The 18,104-nt window shown below is 42.0% G+C and overlaps 1 protein-coding gene across 3 annotated transcripts in view; it reads right to left on the reverse strand.

Annotated features, from left to right (window-relative positions):
- plekhg5b (pleckstrin homology domain containing, family G (with RhoGef domain) member 5b) overlaps window positions 1-18,104 on the reverse strand; it is a 95,107-nt gene that overhangs the window by 48,316 nt on the left and 28,687 nt on the right. For all 3 annotated transcript variants that reach the window (XM_061790776.1, XM_061790758.1, XM_061790766.1), the window contains exon 2: window positions 8,303-8,379. In XM_061790776.1, coding sequence (XP_061646760.1) covers window positions 8,303-8,379 — 77 coding nt within the window. The remainder of the gene's footprint in view (window positions 1-8,302; window positions 8,380-18,104) is intronic.

Consider the following 18,104-nt stretch of genomic DNA (forward strand, 5'->3'; position numbering starts at 1 on the left):
CTTTTCCAAGCTCAGCCATGCAGCTGTCTGCATATAGGACACACACCACCAATATATAGCTTAACCCTAGATTTTAATTAGAGAGCGTTCCAATTCTGGCTTTTTAACTTTTTTTGTTAACCTGAGTTAAATAAGCCAGTCAAGAAACTACAATAGTCTACTCTGCGAGAGGCTGCGGTACATCCCAACGTGCCTCCGTGTGCGCGGTCGGCGTGTGCAAATGAGTGACAGACTATTCAGTCACGCTTCCTGTCACTACACTCGCTGAATGGCTATTCTTGTCCTGCTGTGCCCAGTTGTAAAATAATAATTACATTAAATTAAAGGCATTTGATGGTGCAGAGTGGGGTGATTTTCCAAAATATTTTTATAATATTCTACTGTCAGGTCAGACAGATTTAACATATCTGACAAAATGTTTTTTGGGGAAAACTGCAAACCCTCCTTAAGGAAGATATTTGGCATTTTTCCAATTATTAAAACAGTTCCCAGGTTGTTCAGTAACGTCTGTGTTCATCATAACGTAGATGTCAGTAGTTGGTGACGACATATCAACTGCTTGTCCATGTCTTATCCAAAACAGTCTTGTGTGTTTTATATTGACTCTGTTTAACACTATCAATTTCGATAACATACACTTTAATATACAAACACAACAGCCCTGTGGTTCACCATTGCCATTTTGGTTGCCTTTTGGACACTAAACACTCATGCAAATGTCTTCTGTTTTCAAGGATAACCATTTGCAATGTTTACAGTGTTGTTTTCAAATGTTTGCATTTTCAGGCTCCGAAACATAATTGTCATATAAAAGAGCAGTCAAAACAAAACTACATTTATCCCTTTTAAATTAAGTGTTGTGTGAATGGCCCATGAATATGGCATGGAAGAAGTTTGCTCGCGAAGGAGTACCTCCTGCAGTTGAATTCGTGAAGAGAAGTCGAGAGACTGTTGACATCAGTAAAGAGAAGATACTGTATGTGTCGCCTTGTGGTGCCGTAGGAAACGAGTCTTAGCCAGAGTATCACAGAACACTTTACTGAACACAAGACGTTTTTGCTTCGAAAAAAGACTAACGGAAGTCCGCAACATGAAAAGTTAACCAGTGTAACCTCTGAACAGTCTTTTCGTTCCATAGGGGAATTGTCCCAAACCCATCACCACAGTGTAATACTTTACCCCCCTTGACATAAACAGTACCGGTACATGTAGCTTTTTGGTCGCATTTACCTCATCGCTTTAGCACAATCCCTGTCAGCACAAGTGGCAGGGGGCAGAACAGAAGGGTTTAAAACCAATCTGGGACAATTGAAGGTACAAAAGGGTGAACATTCCATAATCCAAATTGTGACGCAAAGAAGGTGACTGTGACAACACAGAGATCCTTGGACCCCATCTGTTTGGAGGGAAGGGCCTGTTTCCATGGCAAGCCAAACCTTATGACTTGTCTTGTCTGGTCCTGTCCTGTTGAGGTTGACAGGATGAAGGGGGGAGGCAAAAAAGCAAGCTGGGACTAGCACCAAGCGCAAACTGGCGCAAATCTAACAAAGACTTCTTAAATTTGAGATTAAACTCAAACTGTGTCCCTGCCAATACAGCCTGCAGTACAGCCTGCAGGCGGTTTTTAATCTCATGGATTTACAGCAACCTACAGCAAATTGACAACAAAATATCTTGGAAACACGTGGCAGCAAACTCGGCAAGGCGATGTGTACGACCTGTGTGTGACTCCAGTCAACAAAGTCAGCGCTGTCTGGGAACAACAGTTTGTTAAAATAGCGAGAGGAACAATTGTTAGTGCCTGCCCCATGTCCTGTTGCCAAACCACTAGCATAATAATAATAATAATAATAATAATGATAAAGGCTATGTCCATTTTAAGACAATCTGAGTATCAACAAAGGTAATTACAACTACCTAGTGGGTGTCATTTTGATTCATGAAGAGGGTAGGGAAGGTCTATTTGTGATGAAGCGCTGATTTGTTTAGGTGGACGGCACACCCAGCAATTAACGCATGCGTCAATGAGAGTGGAAGTCACCATTTGAGGAAATATGGTCATTTCCATAGAAAAGGTACAATAACCATATTTGTGAGACAATGGGATGTTCCCTCCTGACCAACTATCCAAGAATGTGTCAACCTCCATTAACCAGGAAGTAGTCTGCCAACTAACAAGCAGATACAATGTGAACAAATACAAACCCAGTAAAAGTGAGAAAATCTTTCCAGAAAGTGAGCAGGGTGAGAGATATATGGATGTCGAACTTTGCCCAAGAGTTGTCTAACTAATACACAGTAAGTTTGCTTTCGGGGAGAACAATAAATCCAGTGGCAGGACTATAGCTGGGTCACCGTAACATGCCCAATTTGCTTTTTTAAGGATTGTTAAAACTGATGCATAACTCTGAAGATCGAGTGATATGAAGAGTACATGATCTGATGATAAATCCTTTTTTTATCATCCAGAAATTCAAGAACAAACATGGGGGGGTTCTTCCTGCTCTTACCTCAAACCTCCAAGCCATAAATTCAGGAGGAACATAATAAATTGTGACAGTGGGGAATATCACATCCTCAAAGGCCCATAGCAATGTGAGTCAGGCCATAAAAACAAGCGTAGATGTCATAAAATATATAAAATAATGTAAAGCATTTTTCATTCAACATTCATGTCTGAATCTTTCCATGCGCTCTCCAAATAAGCAGCAAGAACTATACTATTTTTACAATTGGTGAAAATTTTAAGGCCATCTTCAAACTCATCTATAGTAATGTGATGAACTGTCACTTACTGAGTCCTTCCCAATAGCTAACCTTGTAACACAGAAAGACTGGTTATTTAAACCACTTCTGACTTCTGTGAAAAGTGTACTGTATCACCCCCCCCCCTCCCCCACCCCCCAGCACTTATTCCACTGTTTTGCGATTACTTAGCAGTAGGCATGGTTTCTCTGACTTTTCCTGTTAATTACTCATCACCTTCCTTTTGTGATAATGATACTTATCAGAAGTGTAGCTTATTTGCCGCCATGGAGGTGATGATTAGTGACTTAGGGGAGCGGCGCCGCACCGTGTTTTGCTGCACTAGCTAGCCAGTCGGGAGTTAAAAGCTAGCTGGAGTGGCGTAAGATAGCGGAGTGCTGCGCATTACCCGATAGTACCCGAGCAGCAGGGGAAACCTGGACGCGTGGACGTGAATGTGTTGATTTCATCGAATTCATTTATGTAATTTGTACTGACAGGAACAGGCCAGTGTCTGTAAGGTACGCGGTGGCCTGTCACAGTGTCATGCTAGCACCAGGCAATTGGACCACCGTTAATGTCGGAGTTGGACCCTGTTTATTATTTAACTAAAAGAACAATGGAATGTATAAATAAAGTTAAAAAATAACGTTTTTGTCAGAAATCTGAGCTAAAATTGGGAGAAAGGTGAGCTAGCTTATAAAGTATGTACAAAGTCAAGACAAAAGAAAGACAGGCTAATGTTCCAGAACCTTCCATCAAATGAACCACTAACAGACCCACCTTGCCTATGAAAGAACTGTCAAACCCTCTCTTATTTCTCAAGTCTGAGCTTCTTTTCTTTTTTGAGGCATCCTGATATCTGCACCTTAACTCGCTGTCTGTAAAAAGTTAGCGCGCTACAGGCTGGAGCAGCTGGACCGAACCAGTTTATGTAAATAGAGAGGAGGGTGGTGAATTTTCTTTCCAAAACAAATGCACTTACAATGCATTGTAAATAAAATGTGTGATTGCACATTTATGACTGAGTTCCACATTATTTTGTCAGTATTATAATTATGTTCACACACTGGACGACAGTGGGTTCGGGTTTGTGTGCGGTGGTGGGCATTACATAACAATGTCTCCATTAACCCTGATCACTTCGAGTTTTCTTTGATCTACACGGTCCAAAATAGACACACAGGCACAAATACATATCCCTACTAAAAGAGTAAGTTTCAGCAGACATTTTTGTAGCCACCAACAAGCTGTGTGGATAAATTTGGCAGAACATTCAAACGGCTTCTGTCTTTCCCCTGGCCATGCTCATTTCTAATAAGTTACTGTACATTTGTGTATACAAAATATCCTTTTTGCTACATATTGCGTTTTTTTGCTCTAGTACAAAATTGACAGCAACTACATTTGAAAAATGTTAACATCTAGCCATTCTGAACTCTGACAACTTCACTCTCTCTGATAAATCTGCTATAGGAGGGATGAGTCAATGTGGGCTAAAGGACGGTTTCAGGTTAAAGTTCTTTGGCTCACCCTTTTTCCACTTTATTCATCGCTGTTACCATAGAGAAAAGGTATAAACAACAGCAATAACAACATTCTCCACCTTTATTACTCTTTTTGTCTCTACAGAGAGGACTACTCAACCGAAAAGGGTAAAATCCACATGATGCCAGGGCGGAGAGGTGGCAGGAGGGAGCAGAGCACCCAAAACAAGCAAGCAGCGAGCAGGCACTGTGTCTGTCTCTCTCCGTCTTCTGGTCAGACTCCCATTGTCAAAACTGGCGGCTTCAAAGCACTAATTCATTAAACGGTCCACTGGCCAGACACAAGAGGCCTGACACCCCTTTTAAACTGCCTAAAAGAAGCACATCAGCTATAGCCCTCAGCCTGACCTTGTAGATGAAGCTTAGTGTTGCTTAATCTGATGAGGAAATCAACAGTGGGGGGGGGGTGTTGTCATGTGCAGGCTACTTATTGCAGTTTCAGTTCAGCCACTCAGTCTGCAAATCTCAGCAAATGACTATGAAATGGCTGGTAGTGTTTGATGTATTGTGGGGGATTATGGTCACATGATTGTAAAGCTCCAATTTTAATCATCTGCCATTCAACACTGTTCTCCCATCCCTCACAAGTCTCTGAAAATTCAGATAAGTGATTAACCCGCCAGGGGGGGGGGGGGGGGGGGGGGCAGTCCGGGGGGACGCCACCCACTCCCCAGGGACCCAGGGTGGTCCCCCAGCCAGACCGACATGCCCTAACCAGTCCCAAAAGTCGGGGCATGGGGACCGGACCGTCCCAACTGGCAACCATTGTCCCTGAACCGGGATCATGTGGGGTGGGGTGTCGTGCATTAAAATTGGGGCGGCGACATGGACATGGGTCAATTATGACCCACATCCTGTCACCCCAACCCAGAGCAACCAGCTGCCCAAAGGATGTGTGAATGGATGTGATTAAAAATGAGCAGGGGAAAGGCAACGCAGGCCAGGGAACACGCTGGAGTGTAGGAACACCTGGCCGAGTGTCCTCCCTCCCTCCATGGGTATATGATGTATTAAAACTGGAGGACTGGCCAGACAGAGAAGGGGAGCAGCCAGACCGGAGACCAGCAAAGATGTGCTAGGACCCGGCCTAGCCTACGCATCATCATGCCTCGTACCAGCCCCCCAGGGGACCCTGTATGAGATGTGAATATGCACAATGTGTGAAATATGTACAGAGTCAGCAATAAAAATGTTCAGAGTAAGTGAAGTAAGAGACAAGACTCCTGCATGCCCGGCCTGACTGGCTGGAAGTCTCCAGAGAAAAGGGGGACAGCCCAAGCCTGCCCTATCGCTAACCCCCCAGCCCCCTCCCGGTCACCACCGACCACAACCTAGCGACCAGAACAGGGCACAGGAAGTGGGCCTGTCCCAGGCGGGAGGGGCCTCACGCAGCCCGAGCGAGAGAGTCGTGATGACCATGGCAGAGTGCCCCAGGGAAAGTGAAGCGGAGGTTAGCAGCAGCACCCGCCCCACCCAACCCCACCTCTGCACTTACATAGGGCTTTATCTACACTATCACAGTGCCCAAAACGCTTTACAAAGCATCACATCCACCCATTTACACACACATTCATACACCAATGGGCTGCCAGGCCCACTGGGAGCAAATTAGGGTTCAGTGTTTTGCCCAAGAATACTTCGACATGCGGCTAGTCGGAGCAGAGATTTGAACCAGCTACACTTCGGTCACTGGACGACCCACTCTACCTACTGACCCACAGCCGCCCCAAGGCGAGTGATTTGCATGTATGGAGTATGCGTTGTTTATGGACTCAACACCGGCCCACCTCTTTAGGTTTAGGCAATTAATAAATGTCAGAAAAACAGTTACATCTGGGCTCATTTTAGAAATAATTGCTATGGTACCCACAGAGCAACAACTGGACAAGAGTTTTCTTGTCAGTGCACAGTTGGCCACTATTCTTGACTGATTTCTTGAAACAGGAGTTATTGTTATAAGCCAGAGCAAAACTCCTATTGATTTTGAGATGTTAGAGGTGGCAAGGTTGAAGTCAACTCAAGTCCAGGCAAAGACCCTCAGAGCTGCTGTCCTTATAATGCCCTTTACTTTTCCAAGCAAAATGTGGCAATTTTAACATCGAGAAGGTTCAAAAATCAATTTCGCTGAATCTAAAATGTACAAACCCCTATTCCAATGAGGTTGGGGCATTGTGTCAAACTTAAATAAAAACGGAATACAATGATTTGAAAATAAATCAGTTGATTTCTGATTTTAGGAATTTTCGTGGCTGTGTATGTGGGTACCAGAATGTTTAAAATATGTAAACAGTATACTTTACATATTTGAGACAAATATTACAACAGTACATGTATTTACTTAAATCTTGAATTATAAAACCTTATACAGTAATTAACATTTATTATATAGTAATTAACATTCATCAACATTGCCTTCTGAGAGAGGCGAATACAGACCATACAGAGGCACGCTTCTGAGGCCGTATCTTTTTTTAAATTTTTCGAACCAGCCTTTGCCAGCTGAAAAGCCTCGTCCTCGAGGAGGCGAATCACTCCTGGCAGCGCTAGTACTGGCTTGAGGTTCGTCAGCACCTTCTTCAGCCTCTTCATTGTCGTCATCGGGCAAGATTTGGTTGTAGAGAGCTTTGGCCTTTGTCCTAATAATATTAGTGTCCAAACTCACTGTCTTTTCCCTGCAATCAGCAATCCACAATGCCAATGCAGCTTCCATTTTTACAATTCTCGTATTACGCAGAGTTACCACACGTTTTGCTTCCTTATTATTGGAGGTTATTGAAGCACTTTTGCGGATGTTTGCTTCCTCTTTATGTACCGCACTGTAGATTCATAACTTCTGCCCTCTTTGATCAAATCTAAAAGTTTCACTTTTTCGCTGATGTTCATCATCATCTTCTTCCTCTTGGGCGCCCCGGAGGAAGCTTTCGCAGGCGCACAGCGTTTCGGCGGCATTGTAAGGGTTTGCTTAACTAACCAAAAAAATTAGCGCTTAAACAAAAAAAGTTATTGCGAACACAACAGCGTGGACGAGAGTGGCGAGACACAACAAGGGAGGATGCTGGGTGAGGCTGCGGCGATGCGCAGCCAATCAGCTCACGGGATAAATCCACTCGTGCTCTCATTGGTCAATGGTCAATCACGCACCTTGTATGAGTGCCCGTACAGTACAGGCATGTACAAGCATGTACAAAGCCTCTGAGTCAACTCATCTCTTTTTTTGGCATGCAGGGAAATCTTCTCTTGCGCGCATCAACATGAAACAATGGGTCTTTCCGCAATGTGGCTGCCGATATGGCTGTATTTTTTATTTTATTCTTTTTTTTAATGAATATTTTGGAAAAACCCGCGAAGCACTGAAGCCGCAAAACGTGAAGCGCGAAATGGCGAGGGAACACTGTATTCACTCATTTTGAATTTGCCACCTGGAACATGTTCCAAAAACCTGGGACAGGGGCATGTTTAACACTGTATTACATTACCCTTGCTTTTAAGAACACTCAATAAGCGGCATGGCAGGCATCAAATTCAAAATGAAAGAATATTGGCACAAAACAAATATAGCATTCATAATTTTGAACATTAAATGTCATTTTTGTGTATTTAATTGATTAATAGGATTTGCACATCTTTGTATTCTGTTTAAGTTTTACACAATGTCCCAACTTCATTAGATATTGGGGTTTGTAATTTTCAATCTATCCATTTTCTATACTACTTATCCTGCTGAGGGTCACAGGGAGCTGGAGTCAATCCCAGCTGACTTTGGGCAAGAAGCAGACTACACCCAGGGAATGGTCGTCAGTCAGTGGTAACGCACATACAGTATAGAGACAGTGAACCATTCACTTTCACATTCACAGGTCACTAAGTGGGAACTGAACCCACGCTGCCTGCACTGAAGTCAGGCAAAGCTATATTTGTTTTGTGTACATGCCCTGTGAAAAGTTCCATTCTTTCTTTTGAGACTCATTTTACATTGTGTATAAAGGCCATTTAACTTCAAGAGGTCTTACCTTTGAAGCTCTGCGTCGGTCAGGGCACTCAGGGTGCTGGCACACCACCCAGTCATCCTCCTGGACAGGCTTGTCATCTGAAACAAAACAAAACCAGCAAATTCACACATCATTGACACTAAGAAATAACCTAATATCGATCTAATCACATGTATGTGTTCATTAACACTAATTTCTTAATGAAGCTGTTAAAAACACGGTCTAGACTCACCAACTCTGTTTATGTAAGGACAGAGTTGGGGGGGGGGGGGGGGGGCAGCGAGAGTGACCGAGCGGCAATAGAGAGCAAAGTGAGACAGAGTAAACAGAAGCTGGGGGGGGGGGGGTTAGGGCGCACTAATGGGAGGAGATCAGAGAGACATGAATAATGAGTGACAGGGCAGGAAAAAAATGGAGCAGAGAGGAAAGCTCTGGCCCATTTTCTTTCGCAAAGTGCACTCACTCCATGGTCCACAATAGCAAATCACTGTTGTTAAATAAACCTCCAAAAGCTACTCCACTAGTCAGTATTGAGCGAGTGATTAAAGGCCTTATGTCCACATCTTGTGCGGGTCCATACATGAGGTAAAGATAACATAAGGCCATTTTTATCCACTTGGCTAATAAGGTCCACTTTGCACAAGGGTGGTCAGAATAGTTCAGTGTCACTTGTCCCCTTTCAAAAGAAGCCGATCACAGTACAGTATAACGTTTATTTAACGTATTAGTAATTATTATTTTTATTTATTTATTTAAGTCTAAGGTAAGGCACTTTTCAAGAGGTCGCTGCTGAAACATTTAGACACTTTTAGGCCAAGCGCAAAAAAAAAAAAAAAAAATCGAAGACCCAAGGCCTTATTCCACACGAAAAGTCTCCGAGTCATGCACTTGGCCACAGCTACACCGACAGGTCAAAGGTTCTTGTGGGAATGAGGGAGTAAAAACACTAATTGCTGCAGACCTCATGGCTGGCAGTGTCCCTGTTGGGAGGACGAGGGACAACACTGCAGTGGACTTCCATTCATCCATCCATTTTCTGTACCGCATATCCTCACTGGGGTCGGGGGCGTGCTGGAGCCTATCCTAGTTATCTTCGGGTGAGAGGCTGGGTACATTCTGAACTGGTCACCAGCCAATCGCAGGGCACATATTAAAAAAACAACCATTCGTACTCACATTCACACCTACGGGCAGTTTAGAGTCTTCAATCAACCTACGATGCATGTTTTTGGGATGTGGGAGGAAACCCGAGTACCTGGAGAAAACCCACGCTTCCGCAAACAAAATGTGGTCTCGCACTGCTTTAAGGCAGCAGGTTTCCTCAGCTTCCCGGAAAAGACGTGACAAAAATCTCCACCCCAGATTACAAAAAAAGAGAAAAAAAAATCCATCTATTGATGGGCATTTGAAAAAATTCTAAACTCGTGAACTCGCCAGTGTAATATTCAACAGAATATTACTGCCTAGAGGAGTCGTGCCATAGTGGACGTCTACGCAACTACTCATCATAGCTGATATCGTATTGTTCTTCTTCAGACAATAGACTGAATCTACTGTACCACTAATGGTTGTTGCACTGCAGCACACACATTTTACCCGAGCTGCTTCAGGACACTTTCAATTTTACAAATTAAACCGAATTTTGAACATGAATTAATCGATTGTCAAGCCCATTTCTAATTCTAAAAGCTCTGGAGTGAGGATATGATTCACATTTGATATGAGTGAGGATATGATTCACATTTATGCATTACATAATCTCAGTACAGTATGTTTAAACTTGTAAATACAGCACCTTGAAGACATGGATTAATTTGTGTGTTATGGTGATACCTAACAGAGACTGCTAAATGGAACAAATCTCGTTAACATCTTAAAATTTCTGCCATACATAAAAGGGCCGCGCCCCCTTCTTCTCATTGACACTCTCTCTCTCTCTCTCTCTCTCACTCACTCACTCACTCACTCATTGGAATTCCTCAACTCAGCAGTGCTGATGAAGCCAAAACCTAACACAAGCTATACACGGGCACACGTGACAGTGCACAATGAGATCGCACACTAGAGAGACAGTGGAGAATCAAATCTATGCCACTAGCTGCAAACTGAGGTATTTGCCAGTGGAAACTATTCTTTTTACTCGTGTGTACGAAACAACAGGTGGATTGCAGGAGAAATACAGTGACTATTTGGCTAAACTTCCATTTATCTTGATGTCATGCAAAAAGACAATACAATAATAAACTCAACTATGATTATGTGACAAAATGTGAATACTTTTACAATTCCAATTATGTGAATACTTGCTTGTTTAGTGTGGCTAACAAAAAGTATGTCTTGACTATTGTTGACATCCACAACCAAGTTAGTTAATATGGTCATATTAGCAATTTTTCTATGCAAAACCACTTAACGCTCAATAATGTGTAAAAGTTGGTCTGGTTTTGCCTACGTTAATCTAAACCAAGGGTTAGTTTAATATTGGTCATCTGTGAAATGAAAGAGTGAATGATTACTGTAAATGGCATCAATGGCTAAAGGTGACCAAGTCCCAGCATCCATATGTTCTTCTTCTGGATTCAAGGGAAATGTAAAAATATTTGGAAAAAAAAATGAATAAATTAAAGCTGATTGTTACCAAGCCATCTTCTGCAAATTCAATCAGACCATTAAAAGGTAAACCGTCAAGAATCCACGGATAAGAAAAAAGGTTGCGAAAGGTAAGTTGTTGTGCTGGCTTTCATCCAGTTTTCTCAGGAAGTTCATTCCAGTGCAGGCCACCTTAGGCTAAGGTAATGTGAAAACGTTGAGGCGTGTATATTTAGCTGACAGAAGCCGTCACAGGAGGATGTTTGGCCATCAACTTTTCCCCACATGTTCCCAGGAAATGTTCACTGGGATGGAACGAGCTCATTACCTCCCCCAATGTGTTTTTATTCTTATTTGTATGCTTGTCAGCAGGATAACACAAACACCATCTGCAGAGGACTACTGAACAAGGGATATGAGGGGCTCAAGACAAAGGAAGAACTAATGGTCCTTTTCCACCTTTGTCCATACCAGTCTCTAGGCTCTATTCACTATTGATGCTTTTCCTTTGGCAAACAAATAGCTACTACTACTACCAGGTACTATTTGTAGCTGGGGTTTCAAGCATTTCAAACTGATACCATATGGGTGATGTACTGTATACCACCACTTGTCGCTCGTTGGTCAAGCAAATTTGTCAACCCTATGTGCATTGTAAATTTGCGAAGGGCTATAGATGACAAAAACAGACAATGTTAACTTACACTGTTGCTGTGCCTTAGCTCTTGACACTGCAGTATTACACTCCCATCCCTTATTTTTTGCTGCGGGAACATGTATTCTTACAGACCTCAGTCTCCTCTCACATCAAAGGTACTGGATCTCCTTACCATGGAGAACAGCCAAATGCCATAATTCCATGCATTAAAATACAGTTGTTGTTAGTGTGTCCTGTACTGACTGATGCGTTCAGTGAAAAACAAGCTGTTCTTCACAACAACTACCCCAAACAAAGGCGAGTAGAGCTGAGCAGAGTTCAACCGTACAGTGGGAAAAGCAGGATTAAGACAGTTGGCACTGTTATGTAAAAGCTTTCTAGAGGGTTAGATCACAATCAAATATAGTATAGGTCTGGAATTATGTTTTTGTTTTCTTTCAATCCTTTGAGTCCTAATTTCCTTAATGGAACACAAAATGGCACTGTCTGTTAATTCATAACAACTTGAGTTTTCCTCCATGAATTACAAAGTAACAATTTGAATACAAAACAGACTTGACTGAGCTTATGCCTGTTAAATGAACTTCACAACATTCAGCAAGCCGTGAAGGAAACAGTTCACTCGAGCACTTCAGTGTGCACAAGGGAGTTTTAATTTACTTTTTACAGCATTGTTTAAGGTCTAGCCGGCACGGTTTTCTCAGAGCACTCCGGTTTCCTCCCACATCCCAAAAACATGCGTGGTAGGTTGATTGAAGACTCTAAATTGCCCGTACGTGTGAATGTGACTGCGAATGGTTGTTTGTTTCTATGTGCCCTGCGATTGACTGGTGACTGGTTCAGGGTGTACCCCGCCTCCCGCCCGAAGATAGCTGGGATAGGCTCCAGCAGCCCGTGACCCTACTGAGGATAATCGGTAAAGAAAATGGATGGATGGATGAATGTTTAAGGTCTAAATGTGGTTGATATTGGAGCTGAGAAGGAAACTTGCCTTAAATGAGTTGAAAATTAGCAACAAAGGTTTCAAATGTTTTTGTCTCCTATTCATGTGATCAGTGAGAGTGGTGAAGTTGAAGAAAATGTCAAAATCGAAAAGAAACAGGTAAATACAACACTTAATCAAACAAAAAAGACTCAAGCTGAGAGAGATCATTGTTAGCATGAGAATATTAAACACCAGGCCAGGTGTGCATGAAAGACCTTCCCTCCTAATATTCACATTAGGATTGCAAATTAAACATGCATTTGCATGTTCTGTTTGGCGTGTGACATACAATCAGCGGCAGATTTATCATTAGGCAAACACAGGCAATTGTCTGGGGCCCTGAGATTTCCATCTCACTAGCCTAGAGCCTTGTTGGTGTCCTGATGGCGAGTCGAGTCTCCACGGGTTGCAGAGACGTCTCCTAGAGTCTCAAGGAGACTCGCCAGGTCGATAGGGAGTTGCGATGAAATCTGGAGACCTTTTGGCGACTCCTCTATAAGCTCACTATAGAGAAAAACCTTAACATCACAAAACTGCACTCAATCGTCACCAAAATGTGTGGACATCTTGACTTATGGCCACTTCAACCTCTGAAAATAGGAGAAGGATCAACCCAATATTTTGGATATTATTGACGTTAAGAGTTTTCCTCTTATGTAGACAGTGTCACAAAACTGCAAGCAATAATCACCTTATGTAGACAGTGTCACAAAACTGCGAGCAATCATCACCAACATGTATGTGGACATCTCTAAGCCCACTTCAACCTATGAAAATATCAGAACGATCGGCCCAATATTTTCGATTTTATGGACGTTAAAGCGTTTTCCTCAGAGGACTGTCCCGGCTGAGCGCAGAGCACGCACACACAAACACACACATAATATACAGTATATACTGCATTTATTTAAATAAAAACATATACCGTACATAGGTCTACATGAGCGACTTCTAGGTGAATAGGCTGTCAAGTTGTCTGGAGACATCTCCCAGACATCTTCCTGGTAAAAGCACAAGCAATATTTTGGTCGCTTGGGTCCCAGAGTCACTGCCACTGATGAGCCTCAGCAGTCTCAGCGACATCTCCAAAAGTGAGATAGGCCCTTTAATACTGAATTGTTGAGATCTAGTGTACAACCCTTTTTCACTGGCCGGATCTTTTTGGGCGGGACTAAAAAATAGCCCCGTGATGAAAGAGGGCTGGTGGCGTATACTTTGCGGCATGAGTCAGTCCTCCCCACTGTATAATTACCAAGCGCCCTTATTCCATGCAGTGGCCATTCAGCATTATTGCCGCTTCCTTAATCTTAACAAGTTGTCCCAGTTCTACCACTACAGAATGCGGTTAGCCATCAAACTATGCTTACAACTAACTAACAAAAAACATCTTCCCTGAAGTGTAATGTTTTTTTGTGTTATTAGGGCAACAGATTATCTGCCGTGTTGTGCCCCCAAGCACGGCAAGGCAGCAGGCCAGCAGCACCGTTGTTTGCAGTCCCGCAGCCCTGTGCCAGGCCGCCGCCAGCTACTCCGGCACAACGGCAATAGGACAGTCAGCCTAACAGTTTCCAACCAAAATGTTGTGAGGAAAGGAGATGTAGAGAGGAAAAAAAAGAAAAAGATCATACAGGGGGACAACTGTCCATCGCACCGCATAAGATGCACACTTTGGCGGCCACAGCAGCGTGATGCACGGCCCAGAGAATTTTAACTGAGACAAACGAGGGAAAATTGTCCTGAGGGTGCCAATTTCAATTTTAGCAGAGACCTTTTGGATATTCCTCAATACACACTATAGAGAAAAGGCTCATAAAGTATATTAATCAGAGATGTGACAATATTCACGATCTCGTGGTATCACAAATTTAAGTGTGCCTCGATATCATCGTGGTTTTGTCTCGGTATAAAATTTTTTCCTTTGTGTTTAAAATTTAGCTTGGTCTGGCTATGCGAAGTCACGGTGCTTAGCCAGGCTGCGAGAACACTTCACTTTTTCATTTGAGTGTAAGCGCACCCGATTGGATGCGTAACCCATGTGACCCCATGGGTACGTCACAAGAAATGCACTGATTGGTTGACTGACCCAGGTGACCATGTGGGTGCGTCACAAGAAATGCACTGATTGGTTGACTGACCCAGGTGACCATGTGGGTGCGTCACAAGAAATGCACTGATTGGCCGACTGGCCCACATTACCGAAAGGCTCTCATTGGAAGGGATGCAGAAGCACTGCAACTTGCTACGGTGTACTACGCCTGTCAGAGCGTCATTTTATATTCGATTGGGCAAGAGGCGCCTTGTTGTTCGCCCCAGCCTCTGTCCTAGCAAAGAGCACCACGGGCCGGGTTCAGCTGCCAGCATCCCGCGTCTACCACCAGGAAGCCCTGTGAGTCGGCTCTCCTCATGCCGCCGCTGCCTCGTCGAAGAGACAATCCGGCAAAGCATATTGTAACAGGATCACTTTTTAGTGGTGTTATCTATCTAGTGTTATCTCAAGTCGAAGGTCCTGGGTGAATGAACATCACACAGAGAGAGAATAAAGATTCCGACTCCCGCTACCATGCAGTCGTCCGCCAATCCATCCGATTAGTCCCAAAAAATTTAATAATAGGTCCCACTCGTACCAATAACAACCAACATCAATGCAAAAAATAATCTAAGACAAGTACCTCTCTTCAAATGAAATGTCCAAATTTCAAATGAAAACATATTACAGACTGAGGCTGCTCAGACAAATAAATCATCTTACAATATCACTAAGAAACTAAGGATTCCTATGTGTTCCTACATTTCTGACTACTTGCATTTTTGGACTCAAACAAAAAAAATCACTGTTAGTAGGCAGTACCCAATTTCTAATATAAATTTTTAAAAAATATGACAATAAATACTATTAAATTAATGAACAGACAATTTCTCAATGGACAGTTTTGTCATTGTGAGTATAGTATGAATATTGCTGCAGCAATAACAGCGTTTTGGAGGTATTCTATACGAATGTAAACATTGGCTGGACAGGGATAGAAGTGCACGGTAATATATAATTTGAAGATGTCTTTTTCACAAAAACCTATGGGAAAACATACAGAAACTATTAAAACCTGCCAAGGACTCAGCCAGCAAGAAAAAAAGAGGTTTTTCGGTTCTCCTGCGTTTGCCTCTTGGCTCCACCTGTACCGTGAAGCTTCCTGCAATATCAGGAGTCTTACTGCAATACCATGAGCTTTCTGACGAAATATAGCAATAATTATTGGACCGTGAGATTAACACTGTGATAAAAACAAAGCGTGAGATATAGATATTGTTACATCCCTAATATTAATATCACTAAACTGCTAGCAATCGTTAACAACACTTCTATAGATGTCTCTACCTATGCTGACTTCAACCTCTGAAAAGATCAGAAAGATCGCCCCATTATTTTGGATTTTATAGAATGTTACAGTGTCTTCCTATATCAAAAAAGCTTAACGTCGCTTTAACCAGCTTCCAACAGCCACTCCACATTAACGTCTACATTTAATTCGGGTTGCTGCTTATATTGACGTGTTTCTCCAATGATTTTAGAGGAATGAAACTAGCAGACAATCGGCCATCTAGATGTTTCAGGCTCTGTTGGCTTAAATGAAATATGAGGTGAAGGAGGCTGGGGGATTATGCTTCACGTTTTGCCCTTTGTTATGTCTCTAAACTGTTTGTATACTGATATGTTTGTTTAAAAGTTTAAAAACTGACACTGCTACAGTGTCAAAAGTGTTGCTATTGCATTTTTTTCCTCTTCTCTGCAGCATCTTATTTCATGCATAATGTCTTGCACAACAGGCTAGCTAAAAACACTTAAGACAAACTTGTGGAGTGCTTTCAACGAAAACTTGAGGAGTTGAGGGCATCACAAAAGTGCTGTTAATGAGCATCACAAGTGAAGCTTGTTTAAAAAGCACACATACTGTAATTCAAGTGAATTCTGCCTTTATATTTCAGAGTTTGATTTCTGAAATTTCACCAGTATCACCTGTGTAGCTTGTTTAAAATAGGTATAGCCTACCTGTAATTCATGTGAATTCTGCCCTTTTATTTTTGTATGTATTTTGTCTGTTTTATTTTATTATTTTATTCAAGGTCTGCCTTTTTTGTCAACAAAAAATAATTCTGCCTTTTTATTTACTTTGTAGAAAGTGTGCCTTTTTATTTCATATTTCATGTTTGTCATGTTTGTTCGTGTTTCATTTATCAACCGTTTTCATGTTTTCAACAGTGCATAAAGGCTTTTGTATTACTGGGCTTTTTTTCTGTGAAATAAATTTGAGTTGCTAAAGAATGTCAAAATTTGGGTTGCGACTTAATGACTAAGTTAAATTTTGGGTCCTGATGCAAAACCAGTTGGGAACCACTGAGTAGCTGAATGTTTGAATATTAAACTTACATGTACAGTGGTTAATTATTTCACTGTGTACTTTTTACTCTTACTCAAGTAATTTTTTTGGACGACTACTTTTTACTTGAGTCACATTATTGTCAAGTAAGAGTATTCTTACTTGAGTACAATATTTGGCTACTCTACCCATCTCTGGAGCGGACATCCTTTATTGCTACTCTTACGTTTAAGCAACATTTTTGCTCATCAGATCAGCCAGTGTTGTATTTGTTGCACTGGTCTTCTGTATTTTTGCGTTGAGGTGCTGTGGGCCGTGGCCCTGGTTGTGCTCCCAGTGGAACAGCGAAGCACACGTAACTCAGCGACAAGAGTTGATCCGCTAGTACATCTTGTATTAATTAGGAAACGCGCCTACATTTATCTAATTAGTTTACGGATGTTAAAGTTGAATGTATTAAGCGATAGAGCGATGTTAGGGATCACAACACAGTAAGGACCTAACTTCAAATTTAGCAATGGCCAATAAAAATGGAAAAATATTGTACTTAATATTTTCCTGGAGGATGCATCTGGGATTAGCCTTTGAAGTTGGTAATCGTGAAAAGTGAAATGGAACAGACAATGATTGTAGTCAATTCTTTTCCAGAATGAGTGTGCTTAAAGAGGTGGATGATATTCGTGGCACAGCTTGAAGCTGGCATCAGGTGCAGGTGGAGATGGGCCTGGCTCAAGCTGGAGGCCAAAACAAACAAAAAAAAGGAAAGAAATGAGGCAAATTTAATTTTAATCTTAAATTTGTACATCAACATGTACTTGAGCGGTGTAAATGAATGTTTTTCTGCGTGAATAATTTGTTTTGTATTTTGCCTGACTGTACTCTTCAGAGTCTTCCAGGTTGCTTAATTGATTTTAAAATCAAAAACATTATCTGCGGGAGACCGGGGGATCCCCTCAGATCCCCCTACAATGTTTTTTATTTTTTGTTACCTTTTTCAGGCCTTTGGTGTTTGCATGTCTGATTAATATTGGCAAGCCTTAATTTTTTGCACAACAAATAAATGGAAATGTACAAAACGTATAGCCTCAGGATCTTTTAATTGGAGATCCAAAGTAATTTAACAAATACATTTTTTTTCAACTTATTTTAATTTCAAAGAAAAAATAAACAGAAATAAGCATGTGCAGGAATATTGGCACCCCTCCTTAATATTTGGTT

The sequence above is a fragment of the Phyllopteryx taeniolatus genome, chromosome 1, assembly GCF_024500385.1.
Source record: "Phyllopteryx taeniolatus isolate TA_2022b chromosome 1, UOR_Ptae_1.2, whole genome shotgun sequence".
Classification (NCBI taxonomy): domain Eukaryota; kingdom Metazoa; phylum Chordata; class Actinopteri; order Syngnathiformes; family Syngnathidae; genus Phyllopteryx; species Phyllopteryx taeniolatus.